The following is a 25,000-nucleotide window of genomic DNA, read 5'->3' as shown; positions in this document are numbered from 1 at the left end:
TTTAACACAAAAGTACAGTTTTTAAATTTAACCCTAACCCTTGTGCGCGTTGTTTTTTAGCTCGTCATATTGCAGCCACAGAAATTCTTTTGTCCATGAAACCATAAAGCTGCACTTTCTTTTTGCCTTATAGTCTGATTTGTCATAACTTCTCCGTTTTGTGGTAAGCTTTTCTTTGGCTGTCACTTCTTCACCCTGACCTGTCTTATTTGGCTCAGCAGAACTAAAATATATATCTGTCTGTGAAGGTTCTCAATCATCCAGGTCATCGTAGTGAAATATATATCCTGCCGCACTCACATAAGCTCAGCGATTCTCTGCGCGATCAACCTCTCACATGTTTAAGCTGCGGGAGATTTCACTTGTCATGTTTGCATAGTAAGCTAACGATTAATAAGACGATGTCAGAGGAATTGGTGCACAAATTATCATCACTCACAGATCAGTGCTGTCGCTCTCTATACACAGTTCGCGGGATTGCAAAGTGAAAGCAAAAAAACAAGCGCAAATTCAAACACGATTTCAATATGTCACATATTGACAGTGGCTCACCCAATGACATAATTACCCAGCTACATTTCTGAAAGAATGCAAAAGCATTGACATATATTTTTCCTTCCTACAATAGCCCGACAGGCAGGGGAGAGATAGCCCCGGGACGTCGGGCTAGCGATATTGCGAGCCCTGTATCTGATTGAGGAATCACTCATCTTTGGAAAAGAGAGTTTATTACAGAGAAATGTCTCTTTCCAAAATAAAAGCTATACTATAGCTTCTTCTGGGCTATATTCTCAGCAGCATATTAAACATATCAGGTCTCCATAAGGAGAATCCTGTGCTAACAGCTGTCTAAATGACTCGGCTAAAGTTTGTAGCATGCATGCTTGTTGTTTTTGTCTTTGCACTAGGATGATGTCGGTGTAAATGTGCAGTCATATTCGTTGTGTTCCCACTAGTGCTTTCAGGTTAATCTCGTTGAAATAACCTTAACGCCACAACACGGCAAATCTCCGTTAACGAGCTACCCTATACAGAGGGGCTAGACGGCCAACACGTTAACGAGCTAACTGCGCTAACACACTAGCTCCCACCCATGTAATTGAGCATTGCATGGCACATCCAACATACTGTTTTACTTTAGTCCATGACTCGCTTACCTTCAGGGTCATACGTCACATGAAAACCAAAATAATTCCAAACGCCAGATCTGAATGAGGGTGGGGAGGTCCACTTCTGTCTCGCTAGCTTGCCCTGCGCTCTTCCTTCTTACCATGCTGTCTGTGTTAAGTGCTCAGTGAATCTGCGTTCGACTACTCCGCCTAGGCAGCACTCTCGAGCCTAGGCGGAGTAGTCAAATGCAGATTCACTGAGCGCTCAACACAGACAGCATCGTCAGAAGGAAAGTTGATAAAATAAATTACAAATTTTGTATTGTTCTTTTTTTTCTCCCCTTTGGTTTTCTTTCTTTCTCTCCCCCTCTTTCTTTCATTCTTTCCCCCTGTCCTATCCCACAGTCATGTCTGTCCCGTTTGCAACTGAAAATAAAATAAATTCATAATTATAATAAAGGTCAATCAAATGGACCAATATGATGATCCACTTAAAATAAATCCTCTTGGCATCTTTCTTGGCCTCAAGACAACAATTCTGATGGCTATAGATCCAAACGGGACACAAAAAAAAAAAAAAAAAAAAAAAAATTGAAAAAAATTGTATTGTTCGATACATATGCGTACCGAACCGAAAGCACTGTATCGAACGGTTCAATATCGATACGAATATCGTTGCACCCCTAATATACATATATATATATATATATATATATATATATATATATATATATATATATATATATATATATATATATATATATATATACACATACACACACACACACACACACACACACACACACACACACACAGTGGGGCAAAAAAGTATTTAGTCAGCCACCGATTGTGCAAGTTCCCCCACTTAAAATGATGACAGAGGTCAGTAATTTGCACCAGAGGTACACTTCAACTGTGAGAGACAGAATGTGAAAAAAAAATCCATGAATCCACATGGTAGGATTTGTAAAGAATTTATTCGTAAATCAGGGTGGAAAATAAGTATTTGGTCAATAACAAAAATACAACTCAATACTTTGTAACATAACCTTTGTTGGCAATAACAGAGGTCAAACGTTTACTATAGGTCTTTACCAGGTTTGCACACACAGTAGCTGGTATTTTGGCCCATTCCTCCATGCAGATCTTCTCGAGAGCAGTGATGTTTTGGGGCTGTCGCCGAGCAACACGGACTTTCAACTCCCGCCACAGATTTTCTATGGGGTTGAGGTCTGGAGACTGGCTAGGCCACTCCAGGACTTTCAAATGCTTCTTACGGAGCCACTCCTTTGTTGCCCGGGCGGTGTGTTTTGGATCATTGTCATGTTGGAAGACCCAGCCTCGTTTCATCTTCAAAGTTCTCACTGATGGAAGGAGGTTTTGGCTCAAAATCTCTCGATACATGGCCCCATTCATTCTGTCCTTAACACGGATCAGTCGTCCTGTCCCCTTGGCAGAAAAACAGCCCCATAGCATGATGTTTCCACCCCCATGCTTCACAGTAGGTATGGTGTTCTTGGGATGCAATTCAGTATTCTTCTTCCTCCAAACACGACGAGTTGAGTTTATACCAAAAAGTTCTACTTTGGTTTCATCTGACCACATGACATTCTCCCAATCCTCTGCTGTATCATCCATGTGCTCTCTGGCAAACTTCAGACGGGCCTGGACATGCACTGGCTTCAGCAGCGGAACACGTCTGGCACTGCGGGATTTGATTCCCTGCCGTTGTAGTGTGTTACTGATGGTGACCTTTGTTACTTTGGTCCCAGCTCTCTGCAGGTCATTCACCAGGTCCCCCCGTGTGGTTCTGGGATCTTTGCTCACCGTTCTCATGATCATTTTGACCCCACGGGATGAGATCTTGCGTGGAGCCCCAGATCGAGGGAGATTATCAGTGGTCTTGTATGTCTTCCATTTTCTGATGATTGCTCCCACAGTTGATTTTTTCACACCAAGCTGCTTGCCTATTGTAGATTCACTCTTCCCAGTCTGGTGCAGGTCTACAATACTTTTCCTGGTGTCCTTCGAAAGCTCTTTGGTCTTGGCCATGGCGGAGTTTGGAGTCTGACTGTTTGAGGCTGTGGACAGGTGTCTTTTATACAGATGATGAGTTCAAACAGGTGCCATTCATACAGGTAACGAGTGGGGGACAGAAAAGCTTCTTACAGAAGACGTTACAGGTCTGTGAGAGCCAGAGATTTTCCTTGTTTGAGGTGACCAAATACTTATTTTCCACCCTGATTTACGAATAAATTCTTTACAAATCCTACCATGTGGATTCATGGATTTTTTTTTTTCACATTCTGTCTCTCACAGTTGAAGTGTACCTCTGGTGCAAATTACTGACCTCTGTCATCATTTTAGGTGGGGGAACTTGCACAATCGGTGGCTGACTAAATACTTTTTTGCCCCACTGTATGTGTATGTATATATGTATATGTATATGTATGTATATGTATATATATATATATTAGGGGTGCAACGATACACAAAATTCACGGTTCGGTTCGGTTCGATACTTTGGTGTCACGGTTCGATATTTTTTCGATACAAAAAAATGTTCATGCCTTTTTAATTTGTCATTTATTAAAATTATAAATATATATTTTAACTCAAAAGTACAGTTTTTAAATTTAACCCTAACCCTTGTGCGCGTTTTTTATTTTGACAGCGAATGCGCACCTGCGGACCACTTATGTGCACCCCTGGTTATTTAGCTCATCATATCGCAGCCACAGAAATTATTTTGTCCATGAAACCATAAAGCTGCACTTTCTTTTTGCCTTATAGTCTCATTTGTCATAACTTCTCCGTTTTGTGGTAAGCTTTTCTTTGGCTGTCACTTCTTCACCCCGACCTGTCTTATTTGGCTCAGCAGAACTAAAATATATATCCTGCTGCTTTTACACACGCACTCACATAAGCTCAGCGATTCTCTGCGCGATCAACCTCTCACATGTTTAAGCTGCGGGAGATTTCACTTGTCATGTTTGCATAGTAAGCTAACGATTAATAAGACGATGTCAGAGGAATTGGTGCACAAATTATCATCACTCACAGATCAGTGCTGTCGCTCTCTATACACAGTTTGCACGATTGCAAAGTGAAAGCAAAAAAACAAGCACAAATTCAAACGCGATTTCAATATGTCACATATTGACAGTGGCTCACCGATGCCAATGACATAATTACCCAGCTACATTTCTGAAAGAATGCAAAAGCATTGACATATATTTTTCCTATAATAGCCCGACGGGCAGGGCAGAGAGATTTTTGTAGCCCGACTGGAAAGATCGCTAGCTCCAGGACGTCGGGCTAGCGATTTTGCAAGCCCTGTATCTGATTGAGGAATCACTCATCTTTGGAAAAGAGAGTTTATTACAGAGAAATGTCTCTTTCCAAAATAAAAGCTATACTATCCACTTCTTCTGGGCTATATTCTCAGCAGCATAAGGAGAATCACGTGCTAACAGCTGTCTAAATGACTCGGCTAAAGTTAGTAGCATGCTTGTTGTTTTTGTCTTTGCACTAGGATGATGTCGGCGTAAATGTGCAGTCATATTCATTGTGTTCCCACTAGTGCTTTCAGGTTAATCTCGTTGAAATGACCTTAACGCCACAACACGGCAAATCTCCGTTAACGAGCTACCGCCGATCGCTCCGTGCATGGGGCTAGACGGCCAACACGTTAACGAGCTAACTGCGCTAACACACTAGTTCACACCAATGTAATTAAGCATTGCATGGCACATCCAACATACTGTTTTACTTTAGTCCATGACTCGCTTACCTTCAGGGTCATACGTCACATGAAAACCAAAATAATTCCAAACGCCAGATCTGAATGAGGGTGGGGGAGGTCCATCTTGCAAGGAGAGCTTAACTTCTGTCTCGCTAGCTTGCCCTGCGCTCTTCCTCCTGACTATGCTGTCTGTGTTGAGCGCTCAGTGGATCTGCGCTCGACAGTGCAGCCTAGGCGGAGTAGTCGAACGCAGATTCACTGAGCGCTCAACACAGACAGCATCGTCAGAAGGAAAGTTGATAAAATAAATTACAAATGTTGTATTGTTCGATACATATGCGTACCGAACCGAAAGCACTGTATCGAACGGTTCAATATCGATACGAATATCGTTGCACCCCTAATAAATATATATATATATATATATATATATATATATATATATATATATATATATGTATATATATATATATGTATATATGTATATATATATATATGTATATATGTATATATATATATATGTATATATATATATATATATATATGTATATATATATATATATATATATGTATATATATATATATATATATATATGTGTATGTATATGTGTATGTGTATGTATATGTGTATGTGTATATGTATATATATGTGTATATGTATATGTGTATATGTATATGTATGTATATATATGTGGCGTACAACACTGGAGGCCAACTCCAAGCCCATAGCACAAGTCACCAGCAAGTGCGGGATCTACCAAGGAGATGCTCTGTCCCCACTGCTGTTCTGCATAGGCCTGAACCCCCTCAGTGAGATCATTAACAAGACTGGCTACGGATACCGACTACGGAACGGAGCAGTTGTCAGCCACCTCCTGTACATGGATGACATCAAGCTGTATGCCAAGAGTGAACGAGACATCGATTCACTGATCCACACTACCAGGCTATACAGCAATGACATTGGAATGTCGTTCGGCCTGGAGAAGTGTAGTCGGATGGTAACAAAGAGAGGGAAGGTAGTCAGAACTGAGGGGATTGAACTACCAGAAGGCAACATTGCAGACGTAGAGGACAGTTACAAGTACCTGGGGATCCCGCAGGCGAATGGGAACCATGAAGAGGCCGCTAGAAAAGCTGCAACCACCAAGTACCTGCAGAGGGTCAGGCAAGTCCTGAGGAGTCAGCTGAATGGTAAGAACAAGATCCGGGCCATCAACACGTACGCCCTGCCCGTGATCAGGTACCCTGCTGGGGTAATAGGCTGGCCAAAGGAGGAGATAGAAGCCACTGACATAAAGACAAGAAAGCTCCTTACCATGCATGGAGGGTTTCACCCCAAGTCCAGCACCCTGAGGCTGTACGCTAAGCGGAAGGAAGGGGGCCGGGGACTGGTGAGTGTCAGCACCACAGTTCAGGATGAGACAACGAACATCCAAGAATACATTGGGAAGATGGCCCCAACTGACCGAGTGCTCAGTGAATACCTCAGGCAGCAGAAACCCAAGAAAGAGGAGGGAGACGAGGAACCATCATGGAAGGACAGGCCCCTGCACGGTATGTACCACCGGCAGATAGAGGAGGTGGCTGATATCCAGAAATCCTACCAGTGGCTGGACAAAGCTGGACTGAAAGACAGCACAGAGGCACTAATCATGGCAGCACAAGAACAAGCTCTGAGCACAAGATCCATAGAGGCTGGGGTCTATCACACCAGGCAAGACCCCAGGTGCAGGCTGTGTAAAGATGCCCCAGAGACAATCCAGCACATAACAGCAGGGTGCAAGATGCTAGCAGGCAAGGCATACATGGAACGCCATAACCAAGTGGCCGGCATAGTGTACAGGAACATCTGTGCCGAGTATAACCTGGAAGTCCCGAGGTCAAAATGGGACATGCCCCCAAGGGTGGTGGAGAATGACCGAGCTAAGATCCTGTGGGACTTCCAGATACAGACGGACAAAATGGTGGTGGCTAACCAACCGGACATAGTGGTGGTAGACAAACAGAAGAAGACGGCCGTAGTGATCGATGTAGCGGTTCCGAATGACAGCAATATCAGGAAGAAGGAACATGAGAAGCTGGAGAAATACCAAGGGCTCAGAGAAGAGCTCGAGAGGATGTGGAGGGTGAAGGCAACGGTGGTCCCCGTGGTAATCGGAGCACTAGGTGCGGTGACTCCCAAGCTAGGCGAGTGGCTCCAGCAGATCCCGGGAACAACATCGGAGATCTCTGTCCAGAAGAGCGCAGTCCTGGGAACAGCTAAGATACTGCGCAGGACCCTCAAGCTCCCAGGCCTCTGGTAGAGGACCCGAGCTTGAAGGATAAACCGCCTGCAGGGGCGTGCTGGGTGTTTGTGTGTGTGTGTGTGTGTGTGTGTATACAGTGGAACCCCGACTTACGAAATAAATTCGTTCCAGAGGGTCTTTCGCAAGTCAAAATTTTTGTAAGTCGAAGCACCTTTTTCCATCACCTTTTGAGTGAGGCGATGCTGGCTGAAGATGAAGTTCGTGGTGGAGGAGGACCTCGCTCATATTTATCAATAATTTCTCTTTTTGTTTCCATCGAGAGCACTTTATGCTTCTTCTTTTCACTCGAATTACTTGCAGAAAGTTTTTTTGGCCCCATTATGAATGAACGATAGGCCAATTGCAAACAAAAAGCAAACAAAATAGCGCACTGCAACAACAATACGTCTTTCACGTGGAACAGCGAAACGCAAGTACGAAAGCCAAGGGGTTATCACATGATTCGGAAGGCATTGTGGGCATTCTGGACTAAGCCAGCGGATTTCGTTACGCGGGCATTTTGCCGTACCACGGGCAGAAATATTGCCGTTAAGTGCCTTCGTAGCTTGAATTTTTCGTTAAATGGGTTCTTCGTAAGCCGGGGTTACACTATGTATATATGTGTGTGTGTGTGTGTGTGTGTGTGTGTGTGTAGGACTGAAACTGAAGGAAATGAAGAAGTGAAAATGTTGTGAAAGCTAACAAAGCCCAAGAAATATCTGACTCAGGACATTGAGCGATGTGTTTGTGCCAGTTCTGCTTTTGTGCAGAGTATATTTTGTCCTTTTTTTTCTCTTCAGTGTTTTCAGAAATTGGTGTTCTGTAAGGATTTTGCTATGAATGTTAACAGCTATCTCGCTTGGAAAGATGGCTGAACAAGGTTACTAGCATATTTTGGTTTTGGTTATATTTAGGTCCAGGCTGATGCTGCCATACTGCCACAGATGCCAGACCTCCTCTTTGTAGTTCCTACAATAATGGTGTCATCTGCAGAGTTGACAGTGCTGTTACTGGTGTGAATAGCAGAGGAGTCATGTAGAAGGAGGAATTGAGGAGGGGGTTGAGGACCAGGTTGATTAGCTTCTAAACCAGTTTTTGTGGTTGTACTTTAATAAAAGTTAAGCCAAAGCCCACAGACAGAATCCTCACATCGGTGTTACTGTTGTCAAAGTGTGTGAGGGCTGATTGAAGGATTATGGCATCCTCTGTTGACCTGTTTGCCCTATATGTAAACTGTTGCAGACTGAGGTCTACAGGAATAGCAACCTTAATGTAAGACAGGATAAGTCTCAAAGCATTTAGTGATGATAAGAGTTAAAGCAACTGTGCAATAATAATTCATTCTGCACGTCTTTAATAGCCTTCCTGTAATTCCGTCTGGCTTTTGTCAGGTTGACAGATTTTGCTGCACCTGGATGAGGTGGACACCTCTCTAGAGAAACAGGATAGGTGTGCGCCTCTCTGTCGTGTTGATCAAAGTAGACAGAAAATAGGTTCAGGGTTTCAGTTAGGGTGCTGTTTGAGTAGTCTGATGATGAGGGATGTTCTCGTAGCCTGTGATGCCCGGCCGCATGTCCGTGGAGTTGTTGGTCTTGAAATTCCCCTTGATGCACTGTTTGTATTTACCCTTGGCCCTTTTGATGCCCATCAGCAGGGAACACTGGTGCCCGCTGATCGCCTGCCTTGAATGCATCATTGTGTGTCTGAGCAGGGCATGCACCTCACTGTTTAACCATGGCATCTGATTCTACAATGCAGTTTTTGTTGTAGTTACAAGGATGCTGATGACTTTGTCCACACCTGAACAGGTAGAAATGAAAGCTGCAGTGTGACTAGGGTTGCCAACTCCCTGAAAAATAAATAAGGGACACCTCGTGGCCAGGGCCGGGCAACCCAGTTCACCCTTCCCAGTGTGGTGAATTTTGTCGCTCTTTTTTTTGGTGTGTGAAATTATTTTTTAACCATTTGACTTGAATTTGATTTAAGCAGATGCATATTCTTTGTGATATGACCATATGGGAAACAAATGATCATTTAGCCATTTATTTTTAGCTCAAAATGACAACATTAACACAGTAAAACAGGTCTCTTTCTTAAACAGAAGCCTGTCATGCTTAACTTTTGAGAATATAAGTAAGTCTTTCTTTAAAAGAACTCTGTCCTGCTTAACTTAAAATTATATAAATTAATAGAAAGCAATAGAACGAAAAACATTCTTGTAACAGTGCACATACAGTGCATTTAGTACAATTGGCTTCAGCTGAGGTATTATTTCAGCTTTTCTAATGCTAATCAGCTGCTCCTGTTTGTAAACCCACTTGTTCCCATGATTACGCATCATAACTCATCATCATTATTAATCTATGTATTACTTTTATGTATTAGTCATCTATTTGTTGTAATCATCTATCCTTGCAGTTGTTTATTACACAAAATAAATTATATTATCACACTTCTGGCCACATAGCGCTGATATTCACTGCACATGCCCATATTAACCTTAACCAGAGGGTTTAAAAAACAAACCAGTGTTTACATACCATATCTGCTTCTGCCATGGCCTGGTGGACAAGAAATTGGTTAAGGGTTCCCTGAGCTTTCACGCCCCTCATGTTCTTCATGTGTAGAGAGCAGCCATTTGGCTTTTCTACTTATAAAACCCGGAGAGCTGCCAAATGGCTGGTAGGCTTTTAGCTAAGCTTTAGCTTCAGCCAAGTGGAAGCTAAATTGGCTAGTCATTCATATGTATATTAGGTTGTTACCTGGGAATTCTGGAGGGAGGGGAGTGGGGGTGTGTGATTGAGGGCGTGGGGGAGCTGCTAAAAGCTGTGCACTTCCTTTTGTGTTTCATCTTGATGCATTCTCAATCATCCAGGGAAATAAATCTCCAAAAGTCACCAACTTGGAGTGTTTCAGTTTGCCATCTTAGGGAGAAATCAACACACATGGGTGTATGTCCTTTGTTGCTGAGATTTATTGATAAAAACAGTACAAAAAACCAACCATTTGTACACATATTTACAAATAATAATAAAAAGTGAGTACATTTCAACATTTTCAGCAATCACTCACAATCCTGGCACTGCCATGGTATCTGTAGTCTGCATTTACCACATGTGTATCTGTTGCAGTGAACACATCGCACAGTGGCATGATTGTTCTTGCATTTGTGTGTTTGTGTCCCAAACTTGTCAGGTTTACTTGCAATATACTGCAGGAAACAGCACCGAGTCTTTGATGGGAAAAGCTGTTCATCAACGGTGATATGTAAACCAGGGTTGTAGCACGTGATGCAGTTGGTGACAAATGATCCCCACACACTGGAAATTGCAGCGAACTTTGCTCGATCATTGCGGGTGGACTTGTCATCAAAGCGTAGGTGTTTCATGATGTCTTGGAAGCGGTTTCGTGCCATAGTTCCAATTATCTGTGGGTTTCCCAGGTTTGCTGACCAGCAGTCATTTAGAGATGGAACCCTGTTAACCCCCCGCAAGATGACAATTGCAATAAATGCCATTAGTTCAGGGAGGTCCATGAACCAATGAACATGCTCCGTTTGCTGTGCATGTTGAATAGTCCATTCTTGAATGCTATGAAGCATGTCAAGAGTGATGAAACACAGGAAGCTCTGAAGGCGACTCGAGATACTTCTCCTGGCCTTAGCCGTTGGCTCTCCATCTGCAGCATACGCTTCTATTGGGGTGAAAGGGAGACAGGTTCCCACCTGTTCTTCACGCCACACTGTGCCAGGTTTCGCTGTCTCAGTCCCCAAACAAGCTCTCTTTTTAGGTGCAGAAGCAGTCTCCTCATCTGCAGTGTGAACAAATTCAAATTGTGAGCAATGGGAAGGTCAAACAAAATCACAAATGCATGCATAGATACTAATTATAATTCCAGTATCTCCTCCTCTGTATCAGAATAATGTCTGAAATATCTTACTTACTAACTACATCCACTTACTTGTTTGAAATGAAATAGGAAATAACATGAAATGAAACTAACCGGAAGACTGATCAGACAGCTCTGAGTCCGAATCCGGCTGAACTTCTAGGTCTTCTCCATCCGAGTCACAAGGGTCGACTTCCCTCAGGATCATTTCCAAGGCCTGCTGAGTGGTGAGTCTTCTCTGCATTTTCTTTCCTTGGAGAGGAGGTCCGTACACCACAGAATTCTTCAGGGCAATGAAGGATTAGGCTAAGTGCAGTGAGATTGTATCATATATATAGGGCTTGGCTTCCTGCTCAATGGTCAAATAGTCAACAGGGTCGCAAGAAGCGTGTGGAAAAACCAAGGCGCAAAATAACTGCCCATGAACTGAGAAAAGTCAAGCGTGCAGCTGCCAAGATGCCACTTGCCACCAGTTTGGCCATATTTCAGAGCTGCAAATGGACATCCCAGTGTATTTCAGACCCAGCAACACGCTCAGACAGAAACTGGTTCACCCGAAAGACAAAACGCCAAAACACAAACTTAACAATGTGGTGTATGCTGTACAGTGCAGCGAGGAATGCCCAGACCTCTACATTGGAGAGACCAAACAGCCACTTCACAAGCGCATGGCACAACACAGAAGAGCCACCTCCACAGGACAAGACTCAGCAGTCCATCTGCATCTTAAGGTCAAAGGTCACTCTTTCGAGGATGCCAATGTTCACATGTTGGACAGAGAGGACAGATGGTTTGAAAGAGGAGTGAAAGAAGCCATCTATGTCCACTGTGAGCGACCATCTTTGAACAGAGGCGGGGGTTTACGACACCAACTCTCTGCCATCTATAATCCAGTTTTGAGATCCTTCCCAGACGCCTTAACGCCCACTCACATCCTGGGCCATCTGACCTCAGGAATTCGCATGATAAGGTGGGGCCAGGTTTCACAATGAACACACCCGAAACTCTGGCTGATTGGGACCCACGCCCAGTTTCCCACCTTGGCTCAGGCGATTAGAGGATCATCAGGGGGTCCTTTTGTCCCTCTGTGGGGGGTCACTCCCACTAGGTTTATATCTGGGACTCTCCACCATTTGACCTTAGAACTGAAGAAGCTTCTCGGATGAGAGGTGAAACGTCTTCAAGCAACTTAAAGAAGTCCAGACGCTTTTCTTTGCAAGCTCCTTTGATTCAGCTTTGATATTAATGAGTTTTTTGGGTTTATTGAGAACATGGTTGTTGTTCAATAATAAAATTATTCCTCAAAAATACAACTTGCCTAATAATTCTGCACTCCCTGTATATGTATATGTGTATATATGTATGTGTGTGTGTGTGTGTGTGTGTGTGTATTCCATTGATTTTTGGATTTTGGATGAAGAGACAGGCTGGGGACAGGAGGACGTGCATTACTTAACAATGTTTGTGAAGAAGTGAAAGGTGAGCTCATTATGCGTGATCTCCCTGACTCTCTTAACGAGCTTATGACTTTATGCATTAAGGTGGATGACCGACTGCGAGCTCGTCATTTGCCACGGCACTACAGTTCCCAGGAGACCATGGGGCAGCTAGTGGCTGGCTTCTCATCGGAGCACAGTCCTTCCCGGCCCCCAGAGACCGCTGATGGGGGGAGAGCAACCAATGCAGATAGGAGGCTCTCATCTTTTAGCTGTGGAACACCAGCGTCGCATCACAGCTGGTGAGTGCCGCTATTGCAGTCACAAGGGACATGTATTTGTTACCTGCTCCTCACGAGCAAAAGGTCACAAATCTCCTCCACATTTAATGTTACCAGCTAAGGTCTCAGTCAACACTAAATGTCACTCCCTCTCGGTTTGGATTGATTCGGGGGCGGAACAGAATCTCATAGACTCTGAGTTTGTCACGGTTCTGGGTCAGTTTCGACCCAGTATTTAGAGTTTTGATTGTTAGTTTATTTTTGAATGATTGTTGTGGTTTTGGGTCCTATGAGTATTATTATTATTATGATGATGATGATGATTATTATTATTAGAGTTCTATGTTTCTGTTAATTTGTGTTTAAGATTTGTGTTCTCATGTTTTGTGTGGGTTTAGTTCCATGTGTCATTTTCTGTCTGTCTCTCAGTGTCGTGTCTGCGTCTTTATGTAGTGTTCTTGTTTCCTGTTTTATTGTGAAGGTCTGCGTCTCATGTGAGTGTGTTCAGTTTTACCTCTGTCTCGTCTTGTTGATTACTCCCAGCTGTGTTCCCCACCTGTGTGTAATCTCCCTGTGTTTCCCTGTGTGTATTTAAGTCCCGTCTTCTGTCTTTGTAGTTGCTGGTCCGTCTGTGTATCCACCATGTCTCACCCATGTGTTCTCCCTGCTGTCCATCGTCATTCTCCTCTGCTCGTTCTCATTCTTGTTCAGGTTCGTGTTCTGTAGTTAGTTTGTTCCCAGTATAGTTTAGTCCTTCCTCTGTTTGCTATTTGTCCATTTTTTAGTTTTGTGCTTAATAAACCACCCTTACAAGTGCCTGCAATTGGATCCTCCTTTATTTTTCCACACGGCCTTAATGACCTGCCTTAAGTCTTCCTCACCGCCACACACACCTGCCTCCTCCAACGAGTCACCCACGTCCTCCGACTTGTCCAATGTGCCCCCTGTTTATCGTGATCTCGCCAAAGTTTTTCGTAAGGATCGGGCTCAGTCGTTACCTCTGCATCGGCCATACGACGGCGCTATCGACCTGCTCCCCGGCGCGCTGTTGCCCACGAGCCGTCTCTACAGCCTCTCTCTACTTGAATGAGATGCGATGGAAAAATACATAACTGAGTCTCTCACCACCGGGATAATCCGCGCTTCCTCATCGCCCGTAGCAGCAGGGCTTTTCTTCATTGAGAAGAAAGACAAGACTCTCCATCCTTGCTTTGACTAATGTGGGTTAAACAACATAACAATCAAAAACAAATATCCACTCCCCCTTCTTACCTCCGCTTTTGAGCTGCTCCAGGGGCCGAATTAGACTTGAGGAACGCTTATCACTTGGTTCAGATCTGGGAGGGCGATGAGTGGAAGACGGCTTTCAATACTCACCTTGGGCACTTTGAGTACTTAGTTATGCCGTTCTGCCTCACTAACGCTCCTGCAGTTTTTCAGGCACTCGTGAATGATGTTTTGAGGGATTTTATCAACCGGTTCGTCTTTGTCTACCTCGACGGCATCCTGATCTTCTCCAAATCTCTGTCTGAGCACGAAAACCAGGGCAGACAGGTCCTGCAATGCCTGCTGGACAGCCGGTTGTTTGATAAGAGCGAGAAGTGTGAGTTTCACGTGCCCACAGTTGCCTTCTTAGGTTACATCATCGAGCGAGGAGACCTACGCCCTGAGCCGGCTAAGGTAAAAGCTGTGGTGCAGTGGCCTGAACCAGCTAACTGACGGCAGCTACAACGGTTCCTCGGCTTCGCTAACTTCTATTGGAGATTCTTCCGGGACTATAGCAAGGTAGTTCTGCCTCTAACACAACTAACCTCACCCAAGATTCCTTTCCAGTGGGATGGCCCTGCCCAATCAGCCTTCCAGGAGCTGAAGAAGTAGTTTGTCTCAGCTCCCATTTGGTCCAGCCTGATCTAACACTGCAGTTTGTGGTAGAGGTGGACGCATCTGACACGGGAGTGGGAGCTGTCCTCTCACAACAGAAGGATGGTAAGCTTCACCCTTGCACTTTTTTTCTCTCATTGTCTCACCCCCGCAGAACGGAACTAAGACGTCGGTGATCAGGAACTTCTGGCAATCAAACTCGCCTTGGAGGAGGGGAGGCACTGGTTGGAGGGCACAGCTCAACTGTTCATTGTCTGGACAGACCATAAAAATCTAGCATATTTCAATCCCCAAGGAGACTTAATGCCAGGCAAGCAAGGTGGGCTTGGTTTTTTATATGATTTCACTTTTCAATCACTTACAGGCCAGGGTCCCGCAACTTCAAACCGGATGCCCTGTTCTGACAGTTTTCCACCTCTGAGGACCAGGCGGACCCTGCATCCATCCTCCCGGCCACCTGCATAGTGGGAGCTATCTCCTGGGAGATTGAGTCAGCCATTCGAGAGGCTCAAAGAATGGAACCGGATCCAGGAGGAGGGCCAGCTAGACAACTGTTCGTTTCCCAATCCGTCAGATCTCAGGTATTGCAGTGGGCACACACAACTCGTTTCTCCTGTCACCCTGGAATACACCGCACCATTACCTTCCTGCAGTGCTACTTCTGGTGGCCCACCCTGAGCCGGGACTCCCAAGAATACGTCTCAGCCTGTACAGTCTGTGCCCGAAACAAACCTTGAAAGCAGCCATCCGCGGGCCCCCTTCATCCCTTATCCATGCCCACCAGACCGTAGTCCCGTAGATCTCTGGATTTTGTGACCACCCACCTTCTGCAGGTAATACTGGAATACTCACAATCGTTGACTGCTTCTCTAAGGCAGCTCACTTTGTTGCTCTGCCCAAGCTGCTCACAGCTTTAGAGACTGCACGGCTGCTCACCAACCACGTCTTTCGCGTGGATCGAATACGCCCACAACAGCATGACCTCCTCCGCCACAAGGCCGCCTTTTGAAGCTTCCCTTGGATTCCAGCCACCTTTTTTTCCCCTCCATTGAAGGCGAACACTCTGTGCCATCAGTCCAGGTGCCAGATCTGTGTAGGTGTCGCCAGGTACGTTATTGCGCACCAAGGACCGTAATAAACGCATTGCTGACCGCCACCGGACCTCTACCCCCGACTACGCTGTTGGGCAAAAGGTATGGCTTTTCCCACGCTTCGTTCCTGTCAGGGCGGAATCCAAGAAGCCCACCCCAACTTTATCTCAGCATTGGTTAACCCTGTTTCAGTAAAGCTTAAACCACCTCGCAACATGAAATTACAAAACATTTTTGTAGGCCCCCTTCTCCCACCCGGCTCGTGGATGGTCTGCCGGCCTACTCTATCACCCGTATCATGGATTCCTGGTGCGGGGGGCCTGGATACCAATACCTGGTGGATTGGGAAGGCTACGGCTTAGAGCAGCGGTCCCCAACCTTTTTTGCGCCACGGACCGGTTTATGCCAGACAATATTTTCACGGACCAGCCTTTAAAGTGTCGAGGATAAATACAACAAAATAAAGCTAGTACCGGTACCGAAAACAAGAAGATTTATTCATAACACACATGAAAAGACCCAGGAAAACTGAGTTAACGATAAAAACGATAACAAAATAACGCTGAAAACCGATAAAAACCCTGAAAACCAGACATTTCACACCTGAGCCTCATCTCTCCCGGCCCGGTACCAAACGACTCACGGACCGGTACCGGTCCGAGGCCCGGGGGTTGGGGACCGCTGGTACTGAACACCCCTCCACCAGGTACTGAACACCCCTCCTCCGCCGCCGAGAGTCCATAATGCACGTGATGTTAAACACCTCCTGCCCATCCACGAGCCGGGTGGGCGGAGGGGGGCTTGAAGGAGGGCACAACGGGCTGAAGAGCACAGGTTTGATCTGCGAGACATGGCATACGTTATGAATACGCATGTTGCGTGGTAGCTTTAACTGGACAGACACAGGATTGATCAATGCTTCGATCTCGAATGGACCAATGAAGACAGGTGAGAGTTGCTTGGATTCAGCACGAACGGGCACAAAAGGAGTAGAGAGCCAAACCTTCTGTCCAACCGCAAACTCTGGGGCTGGGGTCCGGCGGCAGTCAGCAAGAGCTTTTTTGGGTTCCTTAGTCCGTAGCAGGGCTGCCCGAGCCGCCTGCCAGGCCTGGCGGCACCTGCAGAGATGATGTTGCACAGAAGGAACAGTGTGCTCACCTTCAACAGCGGGGAACAAAGGTGGTTGATAACCCATGGAGGCCTTGAATGGGGACAGTCCTGTAGCAGATGAGGTAAGACTGTTGTGGGCATACTCAATCTGTCACGGCTGCCGAGGCGAGCCGTGTGGATTTAGAAGGAGGACCCAAGATGCAGGCAGTGGATGAGATACCGGTGGTTTTATTTACAGAGGTGTAGTGGCAAACAAACAGTGGGGCATAACAAATAACTAAAGACACCTAAACTGGGAGAACTAAAAATAACAGACCTGGGAGCATATGACAACGGGATGAGAAGCAGAGAGACGCAGACGAGGAACAGGACACCGTGGAACACAGGGTAACAGACTGACACAGAGTTACACAGACGAACCGGCAACAGGCAGGAGAACACACAGGGCTTAAATACACACACCAGTAATCAGGGGATGAGAGACAGGAGGGCAACACAGCTGGGAGGAATCTGGGCTGACGGGACAGGGGAAACGTAAACTGATCACACTCACATACGACACGGACCTTCACAATAAAACAGGAAACTCAGACACATGGAACCAGACAAGACATTGAACTAAACAGACAGATTCACAAACAGATGGGGTGACACCATAGACAGACAGATACAGACGCAGACTCAGAGGCAGACCGAATATAACACAGAACTTAAACAATCATCATCTAGAAAATGATAACTAAAAGCGCTGGGTCACCGACCCAGGACCATGACACAATCCAAGGTAATTTCTCGCTCCAGGTGGTTTGGTTGTGGGAGACTATGCTTCGCAGGGCCGCTTTGAGTTCCTGGTTTGTTCTCAAACAAATAAGGCCATGATTCTCTGAAAACAGTATTTCTTATGAATCAGCAGTATAATGCATCATAAACAATGTAAGTCATTCACAATAAATCAGCAGTCTGATGTAATACAAATCGGTCTAATAAATGTAATAGTTATCACCTTCTAAGTCAGGAGAATGATGCAACCTAAAACTACATAATGATTCCAGAGTCTTTAATTAGAGGTATAACATGGCATAAAATAGTACAATAATCTCACAGGAGGGCGACAAAATATGAACAGCTTTTGAAAAACGATCAACAATGGTTAGAACAGTGGAATTACCCAAGGAAGGCGGGAGGCCAGTAATGAAATCCAGGGCATGGTGTGACCAAGGTCGGACGGCCATGGGCAGAGGTTGAAGCAGTACAGATGGTGGGCGATTGGGGCGTTTGCCCCGGGCGCATGTGGTGCAGGCGGTGACATATTCTCTAGCATCTTTCTCTAACGTAGGCCACCAAAAATAACGTTGAAGAAAGGTGATGGTACGCTAAACCCCTGGGTGGCAGGTGATTCAAGCAGTGTGATCCCACTGAAGAAACTGGGCACGGACAGCAGTAGGAACGAACAGCCGGCCAGGGGGCCCTGTACCTGGATCAGTGTCCTGAGCCTGTCGAGCCTGTCGAGTTTCGATCTCCCATGTGACTGCTCCGTCCACACAGGCAGCATGAAGGATGGGCTAAGGGTCAGTGCACTCCACAATGTTGGTGAACAGCTGGGAGAGCGCATCCGGCTTTACATTGCGGGATCCGGGCCTGTAGGTGATAGAGAAATTGAACCGAGAGAAAAAGAGTGGCCACCTAGCTTGCCGTGAGTTGAGGCGCTTGGCCGATTGGATGCATTCCAGATTTTTATGGTCTGTCCATACGATGAAAGGGTGTTCAGCGCCCTCCAGCCAGTCCCGCCACTCCTCCAGCGCAAGCTTGACTGCCACCAACTCCCGGTCCCCAATGTCGTAATTGTGTTGAGAAGCGATGTGAAAAGAAAACACAAGGGTGAAGTTTACCTTCAAACATTTGGGAAAGAACTGCCCCAGCCCCGGTGTCAGACGCATCCACCTCTACCACAAACTGCTGCTGGAGGTTAGGCTGATGGAGGATAGGAGCAGTGGCAAACTTCTTCTTTTTTTTTTTTTTTTAATGTATTTATTTATGCAAGTTTCAAAATTTTTTTACACATTCACAAACAGCGGGACAGAAGAACACAGACAATAAAGACAATAACAACCAAAAACAAACAAACAATCAAACAAACAAACAAACAAACAAACAAAAAAAAAAAAAAAAACAAAACAAAACAAAACAACAAAAAAAAAACAGAGCAACAAACCACACAACAGGGTACATGGCCAGCACTTATTAAAAACAGCAGAGAAGCAAGCAAAGCAACTGGTATACATGTCAAACAACTCACAATCTAGTGAGCCCAATCCACAAGATCAAATCCAAAGATCGCTAGGAGGAGCTGATAACAATCATGCAAAAACAGTTATGGGCAACAGCTCAGAATGAAAGCAGTTAAAACAACGTGGTCAGGACCCAGGGCGTGGACTGTCCTTCTTAATGTGGTCTATAAAGGGCCCCCATATCTTCCTGAACTTCTCCATGGAATCAGACGTAGAGAACCGAATTTCTTCCAGGTATAGACAGGAGACCATCTCCTCGAGCCACCTCTTGAAGCAGGGAGGGGAGGCAGATTTCCACTCCCCCAGAATCAGACGTTTGGCAATCACCATACCAAACATGAGGGCCTGTTGAACAGCAAAGGAGCCAAGGAGTCGCCGGAGCAGCCCAGGATCACCATAAGACAGTCAGGATACAGTTGCCTATCATAAACAGTGCTAAAGAAACTAAAGATACTAGTCCAAAAGGCTGTAAGCGTAGAACAGGACCAAAAAAGATGGCCAAGAGTACCGTCCACAAGTTTACATTTATCACATTTGGGGGAAATGTTAGGAAAAATCTTGTTCAATTTGGTTTTGGAATAGTGCAGTCTATGGACAACCTTAAATTGAATTAACTGAAACCGGGCGTTAACAGAGCATAGTTTTATCCGACTTAACACTTCAGCCCATAGATCGTCAGAGATAACCAAACCAGTGTCCCTTGTCCAAGCCTCTTTAATATGGCAAGAGGGGGCTGCCGAAGAAAAAAGGTTGACAAGCCGAGAAATTAAGTGTTTTGAGGTGGGAGGTTCGTTCATCATATTGTAAAAGACATGCTGTATGGGGATGGTATCTAAATTTGAGAATGCTTGCTTGACATAATTCCTAATTTGTAAGTACCGAAAAAAATGACTTGTAGGGAGATTGTACTTTGTCTGAAGCTGAGCAAAAGAGGCAAAATGATTGTCAATATAAAGATCCTTTATAGCAATTAACCCTTTGACAGGCCATTGTTTGAAAGCAGCATCCATTGTACTAGGCGTAAAGCTAGGATTGTGGCAGATCGGGGCAAAAGTTGACACTACTGGGAGGTTCAAGATTCTCTTAATTTGATTCAATATTTTTATGGAGTTGCAAAGAATAAAGTTTGAAAATAAGCTAGCTGGCAAGGATGCTCCAGTGTGCTCGATAGCAGTGCTAAGCTCCAATTTGAGCCATTTAGGGCTGGACCTGCATCCCACAGTATCACCAACTATAGGCAGATTCCAGAAGACCCAGGCTCTGGCATTACAGGCCCAGTAATAATGTCTGAAAACTGGAAGGCCCAGACCACCCTCGTCCGAGGGCTTTTGCAAGTGAGACTTCGAGATGCGGGGGGGCTTGTAGGTCCAAACAAAAGGCATGATAATGGCATCCAACGCTTTGAAAAAGGAAGACCTGAGAAAAATAGGAACGTTCTGGAATAGGTACATGAATTTAGGGAGCACAACCATTTTGATTATATTGATATGGCCAATCATTGAAAGTGGGAGAAGTTTCCACCTATCTATCATACACTTGAGCTCATCAGTTAGAACCGAATAATTAAGCCTGAAGAGGAGTTTTGAGTTCCTAGGGATGTTAATACCCAGGTATGAAAAATAATCCTGGGAGACCTTAAAGGGCAAACCAGACAGGAAATCAGGGCCCAGACCAGACGACAGCGGCATAAGAACAGACTTCTTCCAATTTATGGTGAACCCTGATAAGTGGCCAAAGCTGTCAATCAGCTTAAGAAGTGGAGGAAGGGAGATCTTTAGATCTGAAAGAGCCAATATGATATCATCTGCATACAGACCGATGGTGTACTCTGACGTGCCACAATTTATACCAGAGATATGGGAATTGGCTCTGATGGCAATGGCCAACAGCTCAAGAGCTAAAGCAAAAAGCATTGGAGAGAGGCAACAACCCTGCCTTGTCCCACGGTGTAAGAGGAACGGGAGCGACCTCTCATGGTTGGTAAGGACCGAGGAACGAGGGCAAGCGTAAAGCAACTTAATCATATTCAAAAAATTCGACCCAAAACCAAATTTTTCAAGAGTAGCAAACAAATAAATCCATTCCACCTGGTCAAAAGCCTGCTGGGCATCGAGTGAAATCACCGCAGAATTGGGCAGTGTCGTTGAGTACATCGCATTTAAGAGACATCTAGTATTAGAAAAAGAGAATCTATTGGGGATAAAACCCGATTGGTCCGGATGAATTATAGAGCCTATATGCTTATTTAACCGGTTGGTTAGGACTTTAGCAATTATCTTTTGGTCTGAGTTGAGAAGACTTCGGGGACGATAGGAAGAAACATTAGTTTCGTCTCTGTCTTTTTTCAGGAGGAGACATATATGGGCATCGTAGAAAGAATGAGGGAATGAGCCGTTTAACACTGCTCAATTTACCATCCGAAGTAGCAGGGGAGCGATAACGTCAATATGTGTCTTATAAAGCTCTATCCCGAAACCGTCCGGACCACAAGCTTTTCCATTAGGAAAGGAGCAGATTGCATTTCTAATTTCCTCCAGCATAAAGTCTGCATCGAGTAAGCCCCGTGCAGCCTCAGGAAGAGTCGGGATGTCTAAAGCATTAAGAAAATTAGTGATTTCAGCAACTGTGGCCATGGTACTAGATGTGTATAACTGACAATAAAAACTGCGAAATCTGTCATTCATCTGCTTGTGATCAGACAGCAACTGGCCAGTTGCAGAGAGAATTCTGTGTATCGCCCTTTCAGCTTGAATGCCCTTCAGCTGTCTGGAAAGCACCTTGTCAGCCTTTTCACCAAGCTCAAAATGCTTCTGTTTTAATCGACGAATACAATTCATGACCTGCTCCCCCAACATGTGGTTGTAGTCATATTTCAATTTGAGAATGGTATTAAGTGTGTCAGCAGCCCCGGTATCGCGATACTTCTCCTCCAAGACAGCCAGCTCTGCCTCAATATTAGTACGCAGCCTGAGTTTGTCCCTCTTCTGAGAAGCTTGATAAGCAATAATATGACCTCTAATAACGACTTTAAAGGACTCCTACAAAACCGAGTCTGAAACTGCACCATTATCATTAAATTGTAAAAATTCTGCGATTTTAGTAGATAGGTAAACCGTAAAAGAGTCATTTAGATATAAAGAGGGGTTAAATTTCCAATTGTATTGGGGGGTATATAGGTTGAAGTCAATTACCGTTGAGAGAGGTGCGTGGTCCGAAACTAAAATACTGTGATAAGTGGAACTAACCACTTTCGAAATAAGCCTGGAATCAATAAGAAAATAGTCAATTCTACTGAAACTGCCATGGACAGGGGAGAAGAAAGAGTATTGCTTTTCTAACGGATGCTGGTGCCTCCAAATGTCAACCAAGTCCAAAGATTTAGTAAGAGTATTGAGTACAGAAACAGCTCTCAAGGTTGGGGCCAGGGACGCAGAGGACCTATCCAACAATGGATCGAAATAACAATTAAAATCAGCACCGATAATGATATTATGGTCATTGTATTGTGAAACAAGATTGAATATTTTACTAAAGAAGTCAGGGTTGTCAAAATTAGGGGCATAGATGTTCAAGAGGACTACAGGGGTGGAGTTGACTGTACCTGTAACAAGTATGAACCTCCCACCTGGATCACATATCTGAGTTTTGAATATAAAAGGAATAATTCTGCGAACAAGAATGGCAACCCCTCTCGCCCTGGAAGAAAAGGCGGACTGGTACACCTGTGACACCCATACCGATCTTAATCGCCTCTGCTCTGAAGGTTGGATATGGGTCTCCTGTAAAAAAATTATATCAGAAGACAGAGATTTTAAATGCGAAAATACTTTACCACGTTTAAGAGCTTTGCCCATACCCCGACAATTCCAGGTCGTAAAAGTGATGTGGCTCATCCCCAGCTTAAGTGAGTGGATGGTGTACGACGATGTGGAAGGACAAAATGAAGGCTTTGAGGTTTGACAAATAAAGAGCTGGCACTTACATCAAAAAACAAAAACGACACATATTTAGAAACATGTAGACCCCCCCCCTCCCACCCCACAAACCGCAGAAAAAAAGATAGCGGAACACCCCCAATATCCAACAGGGAGGCAGCCGGGAACCAGGGCCAGCCTGACTGAACGCTAATACTCAAAAAAATACCGTGGAGCCCCGTGCGCCCCACATATAATCTATTTAACAAACCTGAAAAACAAAATTGTGCACCAAGTACGAAAGATCCAACTCAAATATCTAGATGGATATAAAACTTTAACCGTTGCAACAAAACTGCAAATGTGCAGAAATGAGACAGAGCATACAGAAACATGTGCATATTCCCAATATCACAACGTAACACAAATACTGTAGAAGCAAAACCCAATAGGCAAAATAGGCACTGTACACCGTTTCAGTGCAGGAAAGACATGTACTCTACAGTATGTAAATCACAGTATGCAAACCAAAAAAACCTTTATATTGCGCATTGATCAGCTGAGGACAAAGATGTTGGATCAAAACATTCAACATAGCTGGGTAGAGAACATTACTGCAGAAAATGCGCAAATATGTAAACATGTCATGAAATTAGTAAGTCACTTGTGAATTATTATTCATTTGCAGAGCCAATGGAGTCAGCAAACTGTGCAGCTTCCTCCGGCGACATAAAAGTCTTCGATGTGTTGTTATATTCGACATGGAGCTTTGCGGGAAAGCGAAGAGAGCACTTAGCACCGGCGTCGATCAGCCGCTTCCTCACACCACCAAAGGCCTGCCGCTGCGCCGAGACCTCCGCAGTGTAATCAGGAAAAATGGAAACTCTGTCTCCGCGGTACAGCAAAGGAGACCTTTGCCTGCTGAGTCGTAGTATGTCAAACACATCCCGGTCGTTGTGGACTTTAGCGATGATGACACGTGGCCGTTCATTGGGCTGTGGCTTCGGTCTCAGGCTACGGTGGGCTCGGTCTATTTTTATCGGCCTGCTGAAGTTCTCACGACCCAAAAGCTCTGGAAGTAGGTTAGCAACGAAGTCGGTAGGGCTGCCTTTCTCATCCCCTTCCTTAACTCCCGCAATCCTCACGTTGAGTCGGCGAGAGCGCCCCTCCAGATCGTTGACTTTAGCTTTGAGGAGGAGTGTTAACCACCTGTAGCTCTTTGCACGATGCTTCCAGCGCTGCTAATCGGCTATCGTTAGTGGACATAGCTTCATCAAGGTCTTCAAACCGGCGCTCAGACTCATGATATTTCTTCTGGAGAGAAGTTAGCGTTGCATCAATTGCATCGAGACGGCCCTCAACAGACTTCTTCAACCCGTCCACGAGCGAGTTTATTTTGGAAAGCTCAGCTCCATGGTTAGCGATAGCCGCTAATATGGCATCATTACCTGCCGCCGACCGGCTCGCCTTGGACGTATCCCTCTGGCTCTCATATTTCTTCGGCATGATGACAAAAGATCGGCTCCGACAGTCCGCGAAACAGATTTTAAAACTACCCAGCTAGAAATAAACTTAAAGTGCAACTTTATGAGTGAGAAGGCACGGAGAGCACAGAAAACACGTCTACTCCATAGCTGCACACGAGCGCCCCCCCCCCCTCGGCAAACGTCTTTTTCAGTAGGTTGAAGGCTTCCTGAGCAGGCGGGCCCCACTGAAAGGGGGTTTTTAGAGAGGTGAGTTTGGTGAGTGGTAAAGCGATCTTATTGAAGTCTCTAATGAAGCGCCAATAGAAATTGGCAAATCCAAGGAAGTGCTGGAGCCGGAGACGGTTGGGGGCCGAGGCCAGTCCACAACGACCCAAACCTTCTCCGGGTCAGGCTTCAGATCTCCCCGAGCGATAATGTAACCTAGGAAAGCCACAGTGTCCACATGGAATTCACACTTCTCACCCTTCACGAACAGTCTGTTC

The 25,000-nt window shown here is 45.1% G+C and overlaps 1 protein-coding gene across 4 annotated transcripts in view; it reads left to right on the top strand.

Annotated features, from left to right (window-relative positions):
- LOC308400038 (fish-egg lectin-like) overlaps window positions 1-25,000 on the top strand; it is a 59,592-nt gene that overhangs the window by 20,220 nt on the left and 14,372 nt on the right. The window contains exon 3 of one of the 4 annotated variants that reach the window (XM_080887507.1): window positions 12,572-12,768. The exons of the other annotated variants lie outside the window; for them this stretch is intronic. Within the exon in view, the coding sequence (XP_080743633.1) occupies window positions 12,693-12,768 (76 nt within the window). The 5' untranslated portion in view covers window positions 12,572-12,692. The remainder of the gene's footprint in view (window positions 1-12,571; window positions 12,769-25,000) is intronic. 4 annotated transcript variants of the gene reach the window in all.

This window comes from Rhamphochromis sp. 'chilingali' (genome assembly GCF_963969265.1).
Source record: "Rhamphochromis sp. 'chilingali' genome assembly, chromosome: 7".
Taxonomy (NCBI): Eukaryota; Metazoa; Chordata; class Actinopteri; order Cichliformes; family Cichlidae; genus Rhamphochromis; species Rhamphochromis sp. 'chilingali'.
The sequence above is the reverse complement of the archived record's forward strand: the minus strand, read 5'-3'. Positions and strand labels throughout refer to the sequence as shown.